The sequence below is a fragment of the Melanotaenia boesemani genome, chromosome 17 (genome assembly GCF_017639745.1).
Source record: "Melanotaenia boesemani isolate fMelBoe1 chromosome 17, fMelBoe1.pri, whole genome shotgun sequence".
Classification (NCBI taxonomy): Eukaryota; Metazoa; Chordata; class Actinopteri; order Atheriniformes; family Melanotaeniidae; genus Melanotaenia; species Melanotaenia boesemani.
In genome coordinates this window covers 33,477,869-33,501,923 of record NC_055698.1, presented here as the reverse complement: position 1 = coordinate 33,501,923, position 24,055 = coordinate 33,477,869, and the positions used below count along the sequence as shown (strand labels likewise).

General features: G+C 47.2%; 1 protein-coding gene across 1 annotated transcript; it reads left to right on the top strand.

Annotated features, from left to right (window-relative positions):
- Nucleotides 1-21,341, top strand: LOC121657015 (claspin). Its single transcript, XM_042012363.1, has 24 exons — nucleotides 1-87; nucleotides 1,111-1,231; nucleotides 2,856-3,220; nucleotides 5,252-5,398; nucleotides 6,764-6,823; nucleotides 6,903-6,975; nucleotides 7,052-7,154; nucleotides 8,464-9,002; nucleotides 9,082-9,270; nucleotides 9,350-9,510; nucleotides 12,216-12,379; nucleotides 12,452-12,504; nucleotides 12,582-12,772; nucleotides 12,857-13,367; nucleotides 15,385-15,418; nucleotides 15,515-15,596; nucleotides 15,670-15,776; nucleotides 15,976-16,137; nucleotides 16,215-16,336; nucleotides 19,725-19,855; nucleotides 19,943-20,060; nucleotides 20,166-20,245; nucleotides 20,344-20,496; nucleotides 21,033-21,341. Exons 1-24 carry the CDS (start codon nucleotides 61-63, stop codon nucleotides 21,138-21,140), a joined length of 3,801 nt encoding a protein of 1,266 aa, XP_041868297.1. The 5' UTR covers nucleotides 1-60; the 3' UTR covers nucleotides 21,141-21,341.
- Nucleotides 21,342-24,055: the final 2,714 nt, after the last annotated feature.

Genomic DNA, 24,055 nt, shown 5'->3' with positions numbered 1-24,055 from the left:
GGAGCGGCGGGGCTGCTGCTTTTATTCTCCCCGAGGAGGTGAATTGACCCGCGGACTAAGATGAGCATAGTTGTGACCCAGCAGCAGGTAAGGAGGTGATTACAGGTATCACCAGTTAACAGCTGGTATCACTGGACATGGTCAGAACAATGAACAGTGACTCTTCAGTTATTAGGTAATCAGAAGTTTAGACGAAGTGTTTCTGAAGCTGGATGTTAGCGTTAGCTTAGCTACCTAGCAAGGTTAGCTTGTTATCAACCAGCTTCAAAGAAACGCAGCTTAATATGACATGTTATTCAGTTAAACTATTTCAACTTTATGTGAAAGTGGGTTGAGCTCAGAGGGGCTGTGGATAAAGAACATCTATGGTGTTTGTGCTTGTTTACGCTAGCTTTTAGCGAGCTGTGAACGTTGGGAGGAAGCCACTTCACGAGCCATCTGCGTTCATTGTTTGGGTCTTTCAAGGCGCCACCACACCGAGTTTATCTGCAGCTTCACGAACACGTCCAAGCTTCAGACAAACCGTGGCTGTGCTGTAAATGGCACACTGTAGGCCAGTATTCTTCATCAGATGCGGTATGAAAAAGGGAAAAACTCGGAGAATCTGAGCTTTCCTGAACTGTGTGAGGGCATCGTGAAGCATCTTGAAGCACTCCTGTCCGTCTAAGTGTGGTGGTTTTTCACCTGGACCTGGTGTAAACTGCTGCAGATGCCAAGTAATGTCCTACACTAAATCTTTTGGTGTTAATCAGCTGTTAATGCTCTGCCATGTTTTCATCCCAGTGTGATCACATCCTGAATGTTTAGACCAAGCGTCCCCAGCTCCGGGCCTCAAGGCCCACTGTCCTGCAGACTTTCTGTGTTTCCCTGCTGCAACACACCGGATTCAAATGTGTTGCAACCAGGTACATCTAATACCTGCCGAGTAGTGGGTCTTGAGCACCATGGCTGGGGATCACTGTTATAGATGGGTGCAGATTAAGGTTCTCCCGGCTCACCTCCCTACGCTGGCATGTTTACAACCATGCTGTCTGAAATGTGTTCATCAGTTTGTTCTTCAGGCCAATGAACACATGACTGAACTGCTCCATGTGTGCTATGTGCTGTTAGCAGGCCGAGGCGCTGCCAGATGTGACCCAGACGGCACCGGAGAGCGACTCAGATAGCGGGATGGGTTCTCCAGCAGAGGAGGTGGCCACAGAAACGGCCCCCAAAGGAGACGACCTTCCAGGTACAGAAATTCAGCTGAGACGGTGCAGACTCTCTGTGGGTGTGGAGATGGGAGAGCCACTCTGCAAATGTGTTTAACCCTCCAGTAAACAAAGCAGAGGTCGTTCAGGTGATATCACGCGATCCGTGGTAGTTTCTTTAGGTTTCTGGAAGGATGGAGGTTAGATCCTGTAGTCTGACACTGAACTTTTCTGTTCACGACGTCCACACGGCACCGCAGCGGTTCAGGTGTGAAAATCCGCGTGTGCAGATAATGGCTCCTTTGCCTGCTCCTGCTGGTGATGCTACAGCAGCGCTGTGGTGCTGAAGCTTCACACCAGCCAGGACTGTCTGGAGCAGCTGGTCACCGACGCCATTACTGTTGTTGTGTTTGGTGTGCGCTCACCACACTGACGTCATGTCCTCTAGTGGTGCAGCTACGCTGTCCTCACAGGACGTCCGACAATCCACGTTGGTACCTGGTTTCAGACACGATGGGGTTCGTGGAGGCTCATCCCTGGCTTCGTGGGGATGAAAGGTGGATTGATAAAATACTGGGTTCGTGGTTTTACTGCAGTTCCTGGGGACGGCCCGTCAGTCACGGTTAGCCGAGCGTCGGCATTCTGGTGAACTCAAACTATAAAAGCTCCAGCTTCCAGTCACGTCTCATGTCTGCAGGGTCCTTCAGGTACGACACCTGGAAACATAGTAGAGTGAAAACATTCAGTCATACAGAACTGGTCCGGTACCAGGACTGGACTGGAACTGGTCTGGTAATCCTAGCATTACTTTACTGGTTCCTAGGACTACGCGTTCCTAGGATTACTTTAGTCGTTCCTAGGAGGACTTTAGTCGTTCCTAGGATTACTTTAGTCGTTCCTAGGACTACGCGTTCCTAGGATTACTTTAGCCGTTCCTAGGATTACTTTAGTCGTTCCTAGGACTACTCGTTCCTAGGATTACTTTAGTCGTTCCTAGGATTACTTTAGCCGTTCCTAGGATTACTTTAGTCGTTCCTAGGACTACTCGTTCCTAGGATTACTTTAGTCGTTCCTAGGACTACGCGTTCCTAGGATTACTTTAGTCGTTCCTAGGACTTCGCGTTCCTAGGATTAATTTAGTCGTTCCTAGGATTACTTTAGCCGTTCCTAGGATTACTTTAGTCGTTCCTAGGACTACTCGTTCCTAGGATTACTTTTAGTTGTTCCTAGGATTACTTTAGCCGTTCCTAGGATTACTTTAGTCGTTCCTAGGACTACTCGTTCCTAGGATTACTTTAGTCGTTCCTAGGACTACGCGTTCCTAGGATTACTTTAGTCGTTCCTAGGATTACTTTAGCCGTTCCTAGGATTACTTTAGTTGTTCCTAGGACTACGCGTTCCTAGGATTACTTTAGTCATTCCTAGGATTACTTTAGTCGTTCCTAGAATTACTTTAGTCGTTCCTAGGAGGACTTTACTCCGAAGCTGTCAGAAGGCAGAGCTGTGGTGTTTGTCATGATCAAAGTTTCACAGGAAACAAATAAATGAGATTTATGTGATTTGAAGCAACGAGCGTTGGAGATCTGAAATCTGAAATGGGCCATAAATGTTTAATGATGGTGGAAACCTTGATAAGTTGTCTGATTAAACTCTCCTTATTTTCAGATTCTGATGATGATGACATCACAGCTCGTAGAAAGCCTCGCCGTCACGCCATCAGAGACAGCGACAGCGAGGAAGAGGAGAGCAGCATCAACATGGCTGAAGCCCTGCTGTTAGCCACCTCCAGCGGAGAAGAGATGGAGACCACAGAGAGGGGGCAGAAGAAGAGAATAGGCCACGCCCCCAGTGATAGCGAAGGCAGCGAGCAGGAGGAAGGAGAAATGAAGGAGGGGATTAAGGAAGTGAAAGCAAAGAAAGAGAAGAAGAGAGAGAAGAATCAGAGACATCGTGAGAAAAAGGAAAAGTGCAGCAAAGCGCTGGAAAAAGTGAAGAAGAGGAGAGAGGAGAGGTTCTGTGAGAGAGACGAGGTGAGGCGTGATGAAGAACGTTCAGCTGAAACAGTGATGAAACATCATCATCATCATCATCTGTTCTTCCAGGAAGTCTAGACCCACAGGTAGTCCTAGTATCAGGTCCAAGTCCTTCCTGGAGCGGATCCTTTATTTACCCAGGTGGTCTTGCTGCAGACCTGTTCCAGGTCCTGGCCTTTCTGGAGAACAGAATGTTCTGGAGATGTTTCAGTCTGGTTTAAAAACCCCACACATCACCAGATCAGTTCTTCTAGGAGTTTGTAACGACATCTTTCTCTTGACTTTGGGAACCTGATGGCTGGTTTGCGGTGTTGGGTGGTCCCGGCTCTGCAGTGGCTCAGGTCTTACCAGGCTGACGCTGAAGCTGATGCTGATGCTGATGCTGATGCTGATGCTGATGCTGGCGATGATGCTGAAGCTGATGCTGGCGCTGATGCTGACGCTAAAGCTGACGCTGATGCTGACGCTGACGCTGATGCTGAAGCTGATGCTGATGCTGACGCTGAAGCTGACGCTGAAGCTGATGCTGACGCTAAAGCTGACGCTGACGCTAAAGCTGAAGCTGACGCTAAAGCTGACGCTAAAGCTGAAGCTGACGCTGATGCTGACGCTAAAGCTGACGCTGAAGCTGACGCTAAAGCTGATGCTAAAGCTGACGCTGAAGCTGACGCTGAAGCTGACGCTGATGCTGAAGCTGATGCTGACGCTGACGCTGAAGCTGAAGCTGACGCTGAAGCTGATGCTGACGCTGACGCTAAAGCTGACGCTGAAGCTGATGCTGACGCTAAAGCTGACGCTGAAGCTGATGCTGACGCTAAAGCTGACGCTGACGCTAAAGCTGACGCTAAAGCTGACGCTGACGCTGAAGCTGACGCTGATGCTGAAGCTGACGCTGAAGCTGACGCTGACGCTGATGCTGACGCTGACGCTGAAGCTGACGCTAAAGCTGACGCTAAAGCTGACGCTAAAGCTGACGCTGATGCTGAAGCTGACGCTGAAGCTGATGCTGAAGCTGATGCTGAAGCTGACGCTGACGCTAAAGCTGACGCTGATGCTGACGCTAAAGCTGACGCTGACGCTAAAGCTGACGCTGACGCTAAAGCTGACGCTGACGCTAAAGCTGACGCTGATGCTGAAGCTGATGCTGACGCTGACGCTGACGCTGACGCTGAAGCTGATGCTGACGCTGACGCTGAAGCTGACGCTGAAGCTGACGCTGAAGCTGATGCTGACGCTGACGCTGAAGCTGACGCTGAAGCTGACGCTGATGCTGACGCTGGCGCTGACGCTGATGCTGACGCTGAAGCTGACGCTGGCGCTGACGCTGGCGCTGACGCTGGCGCTGACGCTGATGCTGACGCTGACGCTGATGCTGACGCTGACGCTGACGCTGAAGCTGATGCTGAAGCTGATGCTGACGCTGGCGCTGATGCTGACGCTGAAGCTGACGCTGATGCTGACGCTGAAGCTGACGCTGATGCTGACGCTGGCGCTGACGCTGGCGCTGATGCTGACGCTGAAGCTGAAGCTGACGCTGAAGCTGACGCTGATGCTGATGCTGTAGCTGATGCTGATGCTGAAGCTGTAGCTGAAGCTGACGCTGACGCTAAAGCTGACGCTGAAGCTGACGCTGAAGCTGAAGCTGACGCTGACGCTGAAGCTGACGCTGACGCTGGCGCTGATGCTGACGCTGATGCTGACGCTGATGCTGACGCTGAAGCTGACGCTGAAGCTGAAGCTGACGCTGAAGCTGAAGCTGACGCTGAAGCTGACGCTGACGCTGATGCTGACGCTGACGCTGATGCTGATGCTGTAGCTGATGCTGATGCTGATGCTGAAGCTGTAGCTGAAGCTGATGCTGAAGCTGACGCTGTAGCTGATGCTGAAGCTGAGGCTGACGCATGCTGATGCTGATGCTGACCTCCTGGTGGGGGCTGCTCGTCTTTAACATTCTCCTGCTCCATTGTTGCTTCTTCGGCTTTAATTTTCCTCCGTTTTTCTTTCTTTGTTTTTGAATCTTTCTCTTAGGACCTTCCTCTTCCCCGGCCTCTGAACGACAGTGGATGCCCTCTCGCCGACACAGACCTGTTTGACACGGGTCTGGATGATGATGAAGAGGAGGAGTCTCTGGAAGCCATTAGAGCGGCAGTCAGGCAGAAGATGAAAAAACACAAGGTATGAAAGATGTCCCCGCCATTCAGCTGATTCTCCTGGGGCCTCATTTATCAACAGAAGTGTGTGTAGTGTGTGTAGTGTGTGTACGAACATTCCCACGCAAAGTTTCAGATTTATCAACTTGTACTTAAGCAAAGGAAAATTTTAGCCAAAATAAACCTCGTGGTAGAACGATGGAACTACAAGTAAAACACACAGAGAGTCGCGGAGTTCAGCAAGCGTTGTCTAATCAAAGCTCTCAGTTCATGATGGTGTTTGTAATTTAAATAGTTGGTGGTCTGGGATTCCTGGTTTCCTGGGATTGGAAACATGCAGCCACACTAAGCAGAATCATGTGGGATGCACTCATTTCCTTGGCCCCAAACGTAAGTGGAGCCATAGAAAACTCAAGTTACTGAATTTTCAGAATATGATATATTTAAAAAACGCTTGTCTGATTTATAAGGTGCTACACTCTCTAGCACCCCCTCCACTGGGAGATTTCATTAATCGTTGCATTAGTGTACAGAGGACAACGAGAGCCACCACTAGAGGAGATGTGATTATCCCACACAGACGCACCTCTTTTGGTCGGGGTGTGTTATCTGTCCAAGGTGGAAAGCTATGGAATAATCTACCACAAACATTAAGAGAATGTCCTACATATAACTCATTAAAAGCCCAATTAAAAAGTTGGCTTTGGTCAAATCAGGAGTGTACTCACATGTAACATACAATAAACAAAACTCTGAAGGGCTCTGTAAGTATGTGGCGATATTGAGCTTTGATAAGTATGAGTGTTGGTAATTGTGCATGTGAATGTACTGTTTTAGATATAAGAATGTGTATTTTTATATTGGTTTGTAAATACAAATAGTTTCTATATTATATTGTTCTCCCATTCCCCCCAAATCCCCGGGACAACTGATGGAAATTAGCATTTGCTATAATCCGGTATGTTTACATTCATGCTGTATAAGCCTGTCTGTTCATTAACATGCACTGTCCCGCTCAAATAAATAAATAAATAAAAAAATTGCACCCCGTCTCAATGAAAGCACCATGAAAGAGTGAATTCAGCTCGGTGAACAGGACATGTTTTTACTCCATGTTTAACTAATCTGCCACCCACATAAGTCTGTTAGATGTTGTTTCCCGGTGGCCTGCAGGAAGCACGACTCATTTATTCTGCAGATCAGCTGTGTGTGTGTGTGTGCTAACAGAGTACTTCCTGGTGTGTATTTGCACTTTTGATCAATCAGATTTTTTAGTATTTATACACATAAATTTCAGTCCTGTGCAAGAATTTATAAGCTTTCTACACTCGGTTGATAAATGAGGTTAAAGGTTGGGGGAAGGAGTGATCAGACTTTAATGTCACTACAGAATCCAGTTCTGAATGAGGAAGAGGAGGATGAAGAAGCTCCAGAGAAGCCCCAACGTGCAGTAAGTAGAACCAGACTTCTTCCTTTAATGCAGAAGATTAGAAAGATCATTGATCTGAAATGAGTTTGACTGACTGCAGGAGAGGAAAGCTGCTCGGGCCAGCAGAGAGGCCATGAAGCAGCTCCACAGCGAGTCCCAGAGGCTGGTCAGAGGTCAGCCCACAACACACCCAGCAGGTCAGACCAGGAAGTCAAAGCTTGGACAATAACCTAGACCTGTTCTCTGCAGAATCCCTCCTGGGTTTGCCGTACCACGTCCCCGAGCCCAAGACTATCGACCAGTTCTTTAAGAAGAGAGTCCGGCCAGAAGGTCCTGCTATGGCCTTGTTGAAGTAAGACCAAAGAGTAAAACTGGGTATCAGTCCAGAACTGATGCTTCTGATGGGAAAAATATATATTTTTTAAAAAGCACTCTTCAAGACACAGTAGCTTTCCAGGCAGGAAAAACAAGAATCCAGGAGCACTAAACGACCGATTACATCAACATTGCTTACCCAAGAAAACCCCTAAAAACCATAACGTGATTTAAGTTCAGTAAAAGCTTCTACAGATGTTTTTGCTTTATGATGCAACTCCAGACACCCAGAGTCTGATCCTCCCAAATCTGACCTTTTTTCTCCATGTCTGACATATCTGGCACACATCAGGTTTAAATCAGATCCATATCTGATGTTCTACAGAGAGACTTGAGTCTGAATGGTCGTGTCAAAGTGAGACAGATGTCACTGATTCCTTAACCATAGAAGTCAAAGAACTGGGAGTAATCAGATTACTGTAATAATCAGATCTGACCCTACAGGCACGTCTAAAATGGGATATTGTAAAAACCCTGGTCTGCATTTTCCAATTTGTTAGTGGATTTCTTTGAGTACTGAAGTAGGAAGTAGTAACTTCCTGATAGCACAGTTAGCTGCTAGAGCCCATTTCTGCTTCCTCACGTACGTAAACAGCGACGTCCGTTTCAAAAACTGTCATACGTCACTGTCGTGCTTCCACGCGCGTTTTCCGTTGCCATGGGAGCCTGCGATCTTAGTGTTAGCTGCTAATGTGGGAGGTTTTACTTAATTCATAATCCGACTTCCTGCTGTTGCACGCCATCGTGTTTTTCTTCATGTTCAGCTCACGTGACAACATCACTTCCAATTTTTTAAAGGAGGATGTTGAACAGACGAAGTGATGCAGTTTTTTTTTTCTTTTCCTCACACATGCTCAGATGTAAACAAAGTAAATCAGATATGTGTCGACATGCACAAAGACAAGAGAGCATTGGGGAGAAATCTAGGTGTTAGCCTGATTTCTCATAATCAGATTATGCTGTCTACATGATGACTGGAATAATCTGATCATTATCTAATTGCAAGTAAACGGGCTCAAAGTTCTGGACCAGAGGAGGCGAAGCTCATGTGATGTCACATCTTTTGTGCATGTGTATCAGGACTGTAGACACGTGATGCTGGAGTTTGATGGCGGTCTCAGATCTCAGCAGGAGCATCTGAGGTGGATCAGACAGACGATCAGAGGATCTTTCAAATTTCTCCCTCAGAAATCTGAATCTCACCAAATTATTTTCACCTCTGAGCGGCTCGGACTTTATTTGCCATAAAAATCTGCTGTAATTACTAAAAATCTTCTTCCTTTCAGATCTTCTAAATACTCAGATATGATGTTGCGAACACCATCGGCTGTGCCCGTCCAGCCATCTACGGACCAGGAGTCTTCTACTCTTCTCGAACTTCCACCCACTCACATGCAGCCTTCACTTCAACCTGCAGCCACTTCGTCCCCAGAACAGGACAACCTCTGCCAGCCCAGAGAAGCCTGTGAGGGTCCGGATCCAGAGCAGGGGTCCGGCTCACGTCCGGAGCAGGGCTCTGAGGTGATGCTTTATCTCTCTGAGAGTCTGCAGGAGTGTGTCCCTGCTGATTCCGAGGAAGCAAAATCTGCTTTAGGGTGTCGAGCGGAAACCTCTGCTTCTCCCCCAGAACAAAATCCAGCTACAGGAGATTCTGAAGGCCAGCAGGCCGAGCATTTGTCAGAACCCTCAGAGCAGCAGCCCTCCAGGCTGAAGAACAACAAACTGGCCAGACTGAAAGAGCTGGGCCTGAACCCCCCACCTGTGGCCAAGCTGTGTCTGGACGATGGAGCATTTGTTCAACTGGAGCCCCCCCAGCTAAACCCAGGTGAGTCTCGCTATGCTCAGACTTGTTCTGACCTCTTCCATTTGTGGAGAACCAGCAATCACAAATCTTGTTCAAGCAGGTGTGGAAGCTCTGAAGGAGCGTTACCTTCGTCACGTCCACGCACCCACGCGTCATCATGGCGAGCGCAGCATCCAGCTCAGTATCATCCGTAAAGATAGCACCGCCTCTGGCCAGGAGGAGCTGCACACCGAGTCTGTGACTGTCACCGTTAAAGATGGAACAGAGGAGCCGGCGCCAACAAAACCAGGTCTGGAAACTCCGACAGGGTCTGGATCAGGTGTTCCAGGGATGAAGGTGGATTATTAATCTGTAGTCTGTGTCTGAAGGAGAGAAGCTGCTGACTTTGAAGCAGCGGCTGCAGCTAGCCATGGCCCAACGCAGGAAGGAGGAGAGGGAACGGAAGGCCGAGATGCATCGCCTCGACAACGAAGACTGTGAGGAGGAGGAAGAGGAGGAGGAAGATATGACAGATGAGTCAGAGGAAGAGGTGAGGACAGAACTTTGTAAGATGAGACGCGACCGCCATCCCCATGAAAGTTTCCTGGTTTATTCCTCACATCAAAACTTTCCTTTTTCATATGCAGATTATTTATATCCTACAGACAAATTTTGTAGTTATCTGCATATTTCTGGATGAATCCTGGTTCAGGTTTTTACTGAGAGTGTTTAGAAAATACTGGAACTTTGCCATAATTTGGTGGTGAAATGTTTTATAAATCGGGCTGTAAATGAGTTGTGGAAAATGCTTCTCGGAAACCTTAAACTCAGTCGGGAGGACTGTTGGATGGGTGAAAGTGAGCCTTGGATGAGGAAAAACAGCCTTTACACGTTTAGATTGAAAGAGTCAAGATCTTTGTCATTTTTAGGTGTTTCCACATGTGAAAACTGGGAAGGGTACCCTAATATTTGACCCGACCCGACCTACTTTTTTGTTACCTTCATCTAACCAACCCCATCTGAAAGGGTGGAGCCTCCATGGAGATGATTGGTTGAGAAAAAGGGCCACTTCCTGTGTGACCTGGCATAAAAACAAAGCAGGACCGGCTCCTTGTTCAGAGCAACACATTTTCCTTTTGTTGATTAAATCTCCGTTAAAATGGCGACATGAAGCAACGGCGTCCTCTCGCTTAGTTTCTGAGTCGTGTTCTGGTTCTACTCTCACTCTGCTACGTAGCCGAGGCATCTGTCACTATCCAACTGATGCTCCACCTCTCAGGTGAGGTTACGGTTGCTATGGAGACAAGGTTATTTGTTGCTCCTGATAAAAAAACAGTACTGTGCTGCACTTTTTATCGACCTGTCAGAAGCGTTGTGGACCAGGTCATTTTTTATTTCCTTGGGATGGTCATATGGCCACAGGGCTCGATATTAGGACCTCTATTGTTCATTATGTACATTAATGCTTTGGACAGAATGTGTCCGATGATAATCTGCATTTCTATGCTGACGACACAGTTTTTTACTGCTTTGGCTCAAATCCTGCTGGAGCTGTTAAATCCTGCAGAAAGCCTTCGATGTGTTCTCAAGTTCTAAGAAGGTTCCTCGGATTATCCCCACAGTGTCCACTGTTGAGGGAAATGAACCTGAGGTAGTTCATGTGCACATGTATCTTGGTATCCTGCTTGATTAATAATCTTAATAATCTTGTGAGGAAACTCAAACTGAAATTAGGTTTTTCTTTCAAAACAAATGTTGTTTTTCTTTTGAGGTGAAGAAGCAGCTTGTCGTTGCTTCTTTTTATCTTTTTTAGATGATGGAGATCTGTTTTAAATGAATGCTTCAGCTCAATGTCTGAGAAAGCCTGACGCTGTTTATCTGCTTCTTTGAGGTTCATTACAAACTGTAGAGCCTGACCACCACTCTCCAGTGGGTTGGCCTCTTTGTCCACCAGGAGGTGGGACACTGGTACACTTTTACCTACAGGCCATGCTTGGACTACTGCTCTTCTATATCTGTAACCTAATCACATGGAGAAACGTTGATTTGTATGGTTTACGATCAAATAATCATTCGTTGCTTTCTGTACCATTTGCCTGCATTGAACTGGGAAAAAGGACCTTCTCGGCCTTCCACATGGAACATGATGCAAAAGGAAATTAACAGAATTTATTTCATTGAATGACTTTAAATCCAGACTGAGAGCACTTCTCTTTAACTTGTAACTGTTTTCATCATTTGTAAGTATTTTAATTGTTAATTGTTGTCATTAATATTTTAGTTGTAACTGATACTTGCAAAAGAGTTTTTTAATCTCAGTGGGACGTCCTGGTTAAATAAAGGTTAAATAAATAAAGTACAGTTTACACACCACATCCTCACCCTACCAGACCTGCTGGTGGAAATTAGGCCTAAGTGCTGAACTACAGGGGGCTGCTGGGGAAGAACCGAGTCTCTGTGGTGGTTTTAATGCTCCTGTCCAGCTTTCCTGATGGAGGCGGTACAAACAGGGCGTTGCCCGAGTGGGCGGGGTCGGCTGGACTCGGGCGGTGTAGATGGAGTCCAGATCTGGTAGACGGCGGCCCACAATCCCCTGAGCTGTCCTCACCAGCCGGGCTAAGCTCCTCTGGTCCTGTGCAGCTGCAGTACCATCACTCTGAGACACAGGATGCTCTCCATGGAGGTTCTGTAGAAGTTCACCAGCAGCTGAGAAGAGAGTCCCGTCGCTTCATCTTCCTGAGGAAGAGGAGCTGTTGTTGGGCTTCTTCACCAGGTGGAAGTGTTCAGTCCAGGAGAGGTCAGAGGAAATGTGGATGTCCAGGAACTTCATGCTGTCCACTCGCTCCACTGCCTCTCCGTGGATGCAGAGAGGAGCGTGCTCAGTCTTCCTGGACCTCCTGGAATCTACTAGGACCTCCCTGGTCTTGTTGATAAGAACCAGATTGTTCCTGGACCAGCATTCTGTGAGACTCTGGACCTCTTCTCTGTAGGTCTCATCGTTGTTGGATATGAGACCCACCACGGTGGGATCGTGTGAGATCAGCATCTCGGCCGACGTGGTGTCTTGAGGTGCGGTCTGCGTGCAGACGACTGCGTTCGGTGTTAAAAGACCAAGTAAATGAGATCTGGATGCCGATAAAAGATCGGGAATTAAATGTGTCAGATGTAAATTTTTTGTTTTTTGGCTGGTCTGAACGGAGAAAAACTGAGCAGGTGATGCAGGTTTGTCTTGACGAGCGTCCTCCTGTGTGGCAGGGTGTGGACGAGCTCCTGGGAGGTGGTGATGCTGAAGAGAATGATGAAGAGGGGGGGAGCGTGGCTCAGAGTTTCCACAGTCCTCGTCCACCACCAACGCCGGACCTGCTGAACACAGACGGGACTCTGATGCTGTTCCCCGGCAGCTCCTGCTCCCGGACCGGGTTCGTACGGGTTTTCAACTGTGCAGCTTCCTGCTTTTGTTCTGCAATGCTGACTGTGTGGTTCTGATCCAGGGATGGAGTCCGACGGGCCGGACCTGCTGGAGCCGACAGCAGCAGTAAGATGGGTGGGTGAAGTTCTCTGAGGAGACATTTACTGTTGAGAAAGCTTTCCTGTTAAACGTCCTCCTGTCCTCGTCTCCAGAGGAGGACGACTCTCTGTCGCTGAAGGAGAACAGCCACAACAGCAGCTTCGAGCTGGCGGCGTCCATGATCACCTCGTACCAACCCGTCAACAACCAGCGCTCGGCGGGCCGCACCTCCTCCGGCGCCTCCATCTTCCGCTCGCCGTCGCCCTGCCTCTTCCGGTCCAGCTTCCTCAGCTCTGCCTCCAAGGTGAGACGGAAGTCCACGAGGGACGGGAACCATTTCGCCCCAAGTAGAAAGAGTCTTTACTAAACTTTTCCATCTTCCCCTCAGAGTTCAGGAAAACTGTCCGAGCCATCTCTCTGCCTCCCTGTGGAGGACTCTCAGGACCTGTATGCCCCCCCGTCTCCTGGCGTGGACTCGGGGCCCCTGGGAGGAGCAGGTTCTGGTCCTGGACTGGGAGGAGACTCGCAGGTTCGCTTTTCCCTGGAAGACGACACCCAATCACAGCTGCTGGACGCAGACGGCTTCCTGAACGTGGGGCCGCGGCCCGGAGCGCGCCCCTCCCACAAGAGACAGCTGATCCTGGACAGCCTGGACGAAAACGCCATGGACGCCAACATGGGGGAGCTGCTGGGGCTCTGCTCGGGCGGTTTCGGGTCGGCGGGGGGGAACTCCGCCACACAGGACGACGAGCTGCTCGGCTTTTCAGGAGAGTTTCCACCAACCCGAACTGAAGAGGAGCAGACAGCGAGGGGAGGAGGAGGAGGAAGGAAGGACGAAGAGTCTGACAGCAGCATGGATCAGCTGCTGGGACTCTGCTCTGGAAAATTCCCCAGTCCAGGTAAGAGTTCCCGTTTTCCCTTTGAAACCTCCAGATCAGGAGGAGATCCGTTTATTATCGAGGTTAACAATAAAACATTTAATTTATTATTTTATTACTGTATTCGTGTTATAAATAAATGATGTAACTGATTTTAATATTTTATATAGTTAATCTAATAATTTGTAGAATGTAATTAATTAAAATGTATTATTATAAGACTTTATAATGAATAAAATAATTATTATATAATTTAACTGTATAAAATCTGTATTTTAATATTATGTAAATTGATCATTTATATAATGTATTTCTATTATATAATACAGTTTTATACTTATTATTTAATTTGATGTGATTATTAAATACATTTTTTTTAATTAATTGCTGAATGTTTTATAGTTTGATCATTTTATTTAATTTAATATTAAGTTTATAATTATTTAATTTTGTGTTATTTATTATAAACTAACCAAAGACTCCTGGTCTCCTCTGGTCTCTGGTCTCCTCTGGTCTCTGGTCTCTTCTGGTCTCTGGTCTCCTCTGGTCTCTGGTCTCTGGTCTCTTCTGGTCTCTGGTCTCTGGTCTCTTCTGGTCTCTGGTCTCTTCTGGTCTCTGGTCTCCTCTGGTCTCTTCTGGTCTCTGGTCTCTTCTGGTCTCTGGTCTCCTCTGGTCTCTGTTCTCCTCTGGTCTCTGGTCTCTTCTGGTCTCTGGTTTCCTCTGGTCTCTTCTGGTCTCTGGTCCCTTCTGGTCTCTGGTCTCTGGTCTCTTCTGGTCTCTGGTCTCCTCTGGTCTCTGGTCTCTTCTGGTCTCTGGTCTCTGGTCTCTTCTGGTCTCTGGTCTCCTCTGGTCTCTGGTCTCCTCTGGTCTCTTCTGGTCTCTGGTCTCTTCTGGTCTCTGGTCTCCTCTGGTCTCTTCTGGTCTCTGGTCTCTTCTGGTCTCTGGTCTCCTCTGGTCTCTGTTCTCCTCTGGTCTCTGTTCTCCTCTGGTCTCTGGTCTCTTCTGGTCTCTGGTTTCCTCTGGTCTCTTCTGGTCTCTGGTCCCTTCTGGTCTCTGGTCTCTGGTCTCTTCTGGTTTCTGGTCTCTGGTCTCCTCTGGTTTCTGGTCTCTGGTCCCTTCTGGTCTCTGGTCTCCTCTGGTCTCTGTTCTCCTCTGGTCTCTGGTCTCTTCTGGTCTCTGGTTTCCTCTGGTCTCTTCTGGTCTCTGGTCCCTTCTGGTCTCTGGTCTCTGGTCTCTTCTGGTTTCTGGTCTCCTCTGGTCTCTGGTCTCCTCTGGTCTCTGGTCTCTTCTGGTCTCTGGTCTCTGGTCTCCTCTGGTCTCTGGTCTCTGGTCTCTTCTGGTCTCTGGTCTCCTCTGGTCTCTGGTCTCTTCTGGTCTCTGGTCTCCTCTGGTCTCTGGTCTCTTCTGGTCTCTGGTCTCTGGTCTCTTCTGGTCTCTGGTCTCCTCTGGTCTCTTCTGGTCTCTGGTCTCTTCTGGTCTCTGGTCTCCTCTGGTCTCTGTTCTCCTCTGGTCTCTGGTCTCTTCTGGTCTCTGGTTTCCTCTGGTCTCCTCTGGTCTCTGGTCCCTTCTGGTCTCTGGTCTCTGGTCTCTTCTGGTCTCTGGTCTCCTCTGGTCTCTGGTCTCTTCTGGTCTCTGGTCTCTGGTCTCTTCTGGTCTCTGGTCTCCTCTGGTCTCTGGTCTCTGGTCTCCTCTGGTCTCTGGTCTCTTCTGGTCTCTGGTCTCCTCTGGTCTCTGGTCTCTTCTGGTCTCTGGTCTCCTCTGGTCTCTGGTCTCTTCTGGTCTCTGGTCTCTGGTCTCCTCTGGTCTCTTCTGGTCTCTGGTCTCTTCTGGTCTCTGGTCTCCTCTGGTCTCTGTTCTCCTCTGGTCTCTGGTCTCTTCTGGTCTCTGGTTTCCTCTGGTCTCTGGTCCCTTCTGGTCTCTGGTCTCTGGTCCCTTCTGGTCTCTGGTCCCTTCTGGTTTCTGGTCCCTTCTGGTCTCCTCTGGTCTCTGGTCTCTTCTGGTCTCTGGTCTCTTCTGGTCTCTGGTCTGTTGGTTCCAGGTCCTGCTCAGACGGCCTCACCAGGACAGAGCAGGTATCGTATGTTCTGGATTCAGTCGTCCGTCTGTGGATCAGAACTTATTCCCTTCCAGGAAAACTGTTGTGGACTCACTGTGATTTCTCTTTGAAGTAAAAAGAGGTCAGAGGAGGAGGAGGAGGAGGAAGAGGAAGACTGTGGGTTCCACCTCCTCTCAGATGTAGAGAGCGAGCAGGTAAAGTCTGAGGATCCTCGTGTCTCTAGATCTGAAGCTCCTGGTTTGGACGTCTTTAACGATTTGTGTGCAGGGAGGCGAGGATGATGATGATGGCGCTGAGGAGGAGGATGATGCTATGGAGGAAGAGCTGCAGGGTGTGTTCTCACCACAGAAGAAGAAGAAGAAGAAGACGAAAATGTACGTCTAAAAACAGATTGAATGAAACTTTATTAACAAGGAATGTTTGATATGAAAATGTAGACGAACCTGTTGCTCTGACATCTGAGCTCCTCCTGCTCGTTAACCTTCATCTTCATCCATCTTCATCATGGTTTCAACCATCGTTGGTCATGTGACCCGACAACATGATGAATAGCTTCCTGTGTCTTGTTGGCAGGACTCTGATGAACTACGTGGACTCGGAGGCGGAGCTTTCAGGCAGCGATGTTGGCAGTGACGATGAGGATGGCGACATGGGAAGTGAATATGAGGAAGAGGAGCTGCTGGAGGAGCTGCCCTCTGATGAAGAGCTGCAGGACCAAGTCAACAAGATCCACATGTGAGAACCGGATCTTTCCAGAAATGATGGAAGGAACGTTTTAGTTTGGTCTCATTACTGTGTCAACTGGTTTTCAGGAAGCAGCTTCTGGACGAAGACAAGCGGCGGCTGAGGCTCTACCAGGAGCGGTACCTGGAGGACGGAGACCTGCACTCGGACGGACCGGGACGGGCGCGCCGCTTCCACTGGAGAAACATCGGTGAGCCCAGGAAGACGGAACAACATGAGGACTTGTTCCGTCTTTCTGACCTGATAGATTTGTATGAGTTAGGGGTCATGTTACTGCACACATGTGGAAATGTACACGGATGTACACTTAAAATAACTCTGGAAAAGTTCCGCTGATCTTCATCAAATGCTGGATTTTCCCAGTTCCAGACACCTGGAATTAAATGCTCTGCTGGTTTTATGGATCCATGCTGATCTGGAATAAACCGGAAATGGGTAAATGTCAAATAAGTGAAACGTAAAGAAAGTAAATTAAATAGAAATTCATAAATAAAATATTTTAGATGTATAAAAAAATCAAATAAAAAAAAAAAGATCAAATTGACTAATTTTATGAATTAAGAAAAAAGCTAAAGAATGTATAAATTATTCATTCACAGCTTACATATTAATCATGATTCATCATATTTAGTCATGATTCGTCATATTTAATCATGATTCGTCATATTTAATTATGATTCGTCATATTTAATCATGATTCGTCATATTTAATTATGATTTGTCATATTTAATTATGATTTGTCATATTTAGTCATGATTTGTCATATTAAATTATGATTCGTCATATTTAATCATGATTCATCATATTAAATTATGATTCGTCATATTTAATCATGATTCGTCATATTTAGTCATGATTCGTCATATTTAGTCATGATTTGTCATATTTTATCATGATTCGTCATATTTAGTCATGATTCGTCATATTTAATCATGATTCGTCATATTTAATCATGATTTGTCATATTTAATCATGATTCGTCATATTTAGTCATGATTCGTCATATTTAGTCATGATTCGTCATTTAATTATCATTCGTCATATTTAATCATGATTCGTCATATTTAATTATGATTCGTCATATTTAGTCATGATTCGTCAAATTTAATCATGATTCGTCATATTTAATCATGATTCGTCATTTAATTATGATTCGTCATATTTAATCATGATTCGTCATATTTAATCATGATTCGTCATATTTAATCATGATTCGTCATATTTAATTATGATTCGTCATATTTAGTCATGATTCGTCATATTTAGTCATGATTTGTCATATTTAGTCATGATTTGTCATATTTAATCATGATTTGTCATATTTAATCATGATTCGTCATATTTAATCATGATTCGTCATATTTAGTCATGATTCGTCATATTTAGTCATGATTCGTCATATTTAGTCATGATTCGTCATATTTAATCATGATTTGTCATATTTAGTCATGATTCGTCAAATTTAATCATGATTCGTCATATTTAATCATGATTCGTCATTTAATTATGATTCGTCATATTTAATCATGATTCGTCATATTTAATTATGATTCGTCATATTTAGTCATGATTCGTCAAATTTAATCATGATTCGTCATATTTAATCATGATTCGTCATTTAATTATGATTCGTCATATTTAATCATGATTCGTCATATTTAATCATGATTCGTCATATTTAGTCATGATTCGTCATATTTAATCATGATTTGTCATATTTAATCATGATTCGTCATATTTAATCATGATTCGTCATATTTAGTCATGATGGGGCGGCAGTGGCTCAGGCGGTAGAGCAGGTCGTCCAATGATCGGAAGGTCGGTGGTTCGATTCCCGCTCCCGCAGTCATCTGTCGTTGTGTCCTTGGGCAAGACACTTAACCCTCCTTGCCTCCAGTGTTGGCATCGCTGGTGTATGAATGTGTGGATGAATGTTCGGTGATGGTCGGAGAGGCCGTAGGCGCAGACTGGCAGCCACGTTTCCGTCAGCTTGCCCCAGGGCAGCTGTGGCTACACACGTAGTTTACCATCACCAGGTATGAGTGAGGAGTGGATGAATAATGGATTCACACAATGTAAAGCGCTTTGGGTGCCTTGAAAAGCGCTATATAAATCTAATCCATTATTATTATTATTATTATTATTAATCATGATTCGTCATATTTAATTATGATTCGTCATATTTAGTCATGATTTGTCATATTTAGTCATGATTCGTCATATTTAATCATGATTCGTCTTATTTAATCATGATTCGTCATATTTTGTCATGATTCGTCATATTTAATCATGATTCGTTAATCGCCTGTTTTTACTGTACCAACATTTGGGTTTGTCTTCACGTTTTTTACAGTAGATTACTTTACTTATCAGTTCAACATTAGATAAAATCCAGACCTGTGCCCCCCTTTTCCTGGCCAGTACTTTTGTTTGGCCCCCATCAGAACTTTTCTAGAGCCGCCCCTGCATGTCTGAATTATAAGTCCATCTCTCTGTAGTACTAGATTTAAGTGGGGGAGGGGAGAAGGTGGTTGGACGTACAGAGCGTGGGGGGACTGGTCTTCTCCTGCTCCATGCTTTCTTTACTCTTTGGCCTCTGTCTTCAGCTTGGTGCTGTCAGGGAGGCTGGGCTACAGGGTGGATAGATGGGGGTAACGGGTGGGGGGAGGGTGTAGAAGTATGGGGGGGTAGATGGCACCCTGGTTCCTGGGGTGTACAGCTGGTACATTGGGGTGGGTGCTACCCACGCCGGGTGGCTGTCTGGGGGGCCTGGTCCTTGGTGCGGGTTGCCTCGGGGCCCGGGGCCCTTCACGCTGGCCGCCCTGGATTGCCGGTGCCTGGCGGGGTCGGTGGGTGCCGATCTTGGCCCACTGGGCCTGTGCCCAGGGACCATGGGGGCTCTGGCTGGAGCCTTCCCAGTGATGGGACGTGGATCTGGTTGACATGAGACTGATTCATGTTGCCTACTTTAGCTAGCACGCCCAAGATCCACACTTTGGGGTAAATATGCGTCGGTGTGAACCATGAACCGCTAGTTCGCTCCTTCTCAGCTGATCGATGAAAAACACAACAAGAGAAAAGCCGATCAGCTGATCACCGACGGCCGTCATGACTCAGGAGCAACATGAGAAGAGAGGGAGGAAGCAGCTGCTGCAGAGACGACAGATCCTCTAGAGCGGCCATGTTGCCTCAGGATAAGTTAAAACGCAGGAAAAGTGCGGCTCATCTTTTCCATCCGGCCTCTCCACATCCGCCGTCTCAACAGACATGATGGACGTACGGGGCGTGTCATGCCGCGCGTTACATAAATTACTTACTGCTGTTAACGCGTTATTTTTGACATCTCTAGTTTACACACATGAACTGATATCCCTCATGCACACATTATCATATTTACACACACTTCCATGTTCACAAGCTTCCTGTGCACACACACATGCACACGCCCTGCACGTGTTCACACTGCTCTTTACCACATTATACAAGCATGTGCTTTTAAGTTTTGAGACTAATTTCTCTCCGTATCTGACCTTTTTTTCTTAGCAGCTCAGAATCTGTTTCTTTCTCCTCTCTGCAGACGACGGCTTCCACCTGGACCGGACCGGAGCAGAGGGGGAGGAAGATGGGGAGGAGGAGGAGGATGTGGATGCAGCTGAGATCCAGAGGAGAAAGGAGAGACTGGAGAGAGAACAATGGCTCAGAGAGCAGGTACCACGTTTCCACCATGAATGTCAGGATTACAGACCAGCTCTGCAGCCTGACTTCACCTCCTCCATGTTTTCTGTCTTCACCCAGTCAGAACAGAAGGCCAGGAAAGGGGAGGATTTGGATACAGAAGACAAGATCGGGGACGAGGACAGCCACTTCATGAAGCTGGCCAAGAAACTGACGGCCAAGACTCTGCAGAGAAAAGGTCCGTCTGAAGCTCCATGGATCTGGTCTGGATGCGTGTGACGACCTGCTCGGTGAAGGTCAGAAGTTTGAATCATTAATCTGACTGTTGAACTGTTTTACCCAGAACCTCCTGCAGCACTACAGCCAGAGAAGAAGACCTCCTCAGCTCTGAATCCCTTCCAGAAACCCTCCCAGCCCCTGCAGGTTAGTCAGAGACCACTCCAGGCTTCAGACGAGAAGATGCAGCAGAGCTCCAACTAACCCTTCACTCATCAGGATGAAACCCGTGTTTGTTCTTCCAGGTGAGGAGAGGGTCTCTCCTCAGTCAGCCTCCGTCCGTCCTCCAGAAGCTGGCCTCCATCTCGGAGGGAAACCCTCTGGCGCCCAGAAACGGCCGAGGTTTCCTGTTTCAGACGCTGTCTCCTGAGAAGGCGGCCGTCGCGCCACAGAAACGGGTGAGTCTGAGTTTCACATCCAGACCCGCTGGACTCTCCGAGTTCTCCTGGTCCCAGAGGTTCTCCATCAGCACATTTTTGTCCGGGTTCTGAGTGGAAGAGCTGGGTTGGGTCCTGGATCGGTCCAGTTCTAACTGGGTCGTCCTGCGTCTCTGCGCCTGGTTCCGTCTCTTCTGGTCCAGGTTTTAATCTTCTGCCCTGACGCCGTCTGATTGGATGCTTAACATCAGACTTGTGATTGGTCCAGTCTGTCACCAAAGCCCCGCCCCCTCAAAGAGCTAAAACCCCTGAACTGGTTTTTCGGTAAGTTTTGTGGTTCAGAACCAGAACCGGAGCTGTTTTCAGGAGGTTTTCGTATGTTTATGCTTCTTGGAACCTTTCCATGCAGCTCGGTGGCAGTTTGTTTTTCTGCCAGCAGGTGGAGCCAGAGTCCAGATTCTGACCTCAGACATCAGTGAAAACATTTAGCTTTGTGTTGGTAGTCGACCTGGTTCTGCTGGTTCCGTTTTCATCCCAGAACTCTGTCTGATCCTCAGATGATGAAGAGGAGTCTGGTGGAGGCAGCCGACCCAGCAGCAAAGAGGCCGTGCAGAGGGAACACATCCGGGTCCCAGAGGAGCATCTTCAGCTTCCTGGACCACTGAAGATGATGATCAGCATCTTCATCCAGACGGAGATCTGTTTGTTTTCCCTGAAAATGGCCAACAGACTGTTCTCAGACCAGCTCCTGGTCCAGAATCAGGACTCTGATCCAGTTCAGATGTTTTATCGTGTAAATAAACATTGATTTTTAATTTCTTTTATGCTGATTGTTTGTTTACAGTGTAAATAAAAGTATTTTAAGACGTCACGACTGTCATTTCCCAGAATGCATTTCACTCTCAGCATGTCTGAGGCTGGAGAGCAGGGACCCGTTCCAGAACCCAGGTTATGTAGAAACTCTAGACTCGGACCGAGTTTCCGAGTAAGTTGAACCTCTTTTCTGGAACAGACCCAGGAAAACCCTGGAACCATCTTCAGAACCAGTTTTAACTTTAACCCCATTTCTGGGACCTGGATCCAACTTTATTTCTACAACATTCATTTACAGCAAAGTCATCTCAGGCCCCAGAACCAGAACCTGGAGGAAAATCCATCATATGATCCACATTAGTCAGAACCAGGAACGAAAACCTCCAACAGAATCAGAACCTGGAGGAAAACCTTCATCAGGACCAGAACCCCTTCATTAGGACCAGAACCAGGAGGAAAACCCTTATCAGGACCCTGGCTGCAGGTTTTTTGTTTTCATAAAGCTGTGAAGATGATTTCTGTTTAAAGTTTGTGGATGAAACTAATTTTCAAGCCTTTCCTCCATCATGATGTTGGTGCTGCTGGAAACCGGTCTAGAGTCCCAGAGGAACCTGGCTCAGGTCTTCCTGCTGTTCCATCTCTCCGACTTGTTTTAATCATAATTGCAGTTTAGAGGCTAACGAGTGGCTAATAATAGGCCCACATTAAAGCCCCAGTCCTCTAACGAGGCTTTCATGTCTCTACATCTCATTAGGAGCCGCTGCGATTAGGAGGAGGTCCTGGGGTGAGGAACGGGCGCAGGAGACCCCATCATGCATCATTAGGGGCCAGCGCCGCCAGGGCCTGGAATGATGCCTGTGGAGCGGCCCTGGCTGCAGCATCCTGGTGTTTCAGATGGATTTTATCTCTGATTTTAAACGAACATCCCAACTTTAACTCCTCAGAGGAGAACGTTTACATGTTCTGGCACGTAGGCTCAGCTGGTAAATAACTAAAGGACACAGATCTGGGTTGTTCAGACTGAAGAGGAAAACATGAGCACCCAGGGCCACCATGCTGGATTAGTGTCTCCGTTCTGCAGGTTTTGGCTGCGTTTGGTCTGGTTTTCAGCTTGCTGGTCTGAGTTGGAGGTCCAGGATCTGACAGCAGGCCCATGGGCCCTGCAGGCCGCCCCAGGCTGCTGTCACAGCGGGGTCTGGATCTGCAGCAGACGTGGAGCTGAGGGAAGTGGGTCACGGTGCTGCAGGCTGGGTGGGTCTGATTATGCAGGAGGTAAGTCAGGCTGCTGTTTGGGTGTTAAAGTCACAATCATCTGACCCCCCAACTCCCCCCTGGATGCCTCGCCCCCACCCTGGACCCCTCGCCGCCACCATGGACCCCTCGCCGCCACCCTGGACGCCTCGCCGCCACCATGGACCCCTCGCCGCCACCCTGGACGCCTCGCCGCCACCATGGACCCCTCGCCGCCACCATGGACCCCTCACCGCCTCCCTGGACCCCTCGCCGCCACCATGGACCCCTCGCCGCCACCCTGGACCCCTCGCCGCCACCATGGACCCCTCGCCGCCACCCTGGACCCCTCGCCGTCACCCTGGCCCCCTAGCCGCCACCCTGGACGCCTCGCCGCCACCCTGGACCCCTCGCCGCCACCCTGGCCCCCTAGCCGCCGTTTTTATTTGTTGTTTTTATTTATTGTTTTTCTTTGTTTTTCTTTGTTGTTTTTATTTATTTTTATTTGATGTTTTCATTTGTTGTTTTTATTTGTTGTTTTTCTTTGTTTTTCTTTGTTTTCATTTGTTGTTTTTCTTTGTTTTTCTTTGTTTTCATTTGTTGTTTTTCTGTTTTTCTTTGTTGTTTTTCTTTGTGATTTTTCCAGATTTAATTATTTAGTTTTTTGTCTTTGTTTCTGGTGTTATTTTTCTTTTTTGCAGTTGTTTCGCTGTCTTTGGGGACCTATTTTGTGTTTTTTTCTGATTTAATTTTCTTCTTTTTGTTGTTGTTTTTTAATATTAAGCTTTGAACATCAAGTCTCCTGAATGATCCAGGAGATGTTTCAGGATTTAGGATTTAAGAGCAGTGAGCAGAAAATTCCCCTTCAGTAGAAACTCTGTCTGTCAGAAGCAGCTTGTTATGGAAAAGTTTACCCCCAGAGAAAGTTCCAGTCTGTCTGGAAACCTGAAAACTTTCCTGTGGTCCATCAGGTGTGTTTTCATCTGTATGAGTGAGACGATATAACTTGTACTTTAGAAATTTAAACCTATTTCATTGACTGGTGTGATGCATTTTATAATGCTGAATGTGGGATAATATGGACCAAACGTACATTATGTTATTTTATGTTATTTTTAAGACTATTGTTATCGACAGCAACCTGCTCCAAGACCACAAACAGAACTTAGCCTCCAGCTAAAATCTGACACAATATTTCACACAATAATGCGAAGACTATAGAAACTGTCCTGGTGATCAGTTGTACAGGTCTGGCCGCCTCTGCAGAGCTTCACAGCTGCAGAACCAGATCATGGTTAAAATTCATCATTCAACATTAGCTTTAGCATGCTGAGCTTTAGCATGCTGAGCTTTAGCATGCTGAGCTTTAGCATGCTGAGCTTTAGCATGCTGAGCTTTAGCATGCTGAGCTTTAGCATGCTGAGCTTTAGCATGCTGAGCTTTAGCATGCTTAACTAACTAAATACTTTAAAATCTTGTTCTTATAAATGGGCAAAAGTGTAGATTTGCTCATCTACTGGGATTTTCTCCCACAACC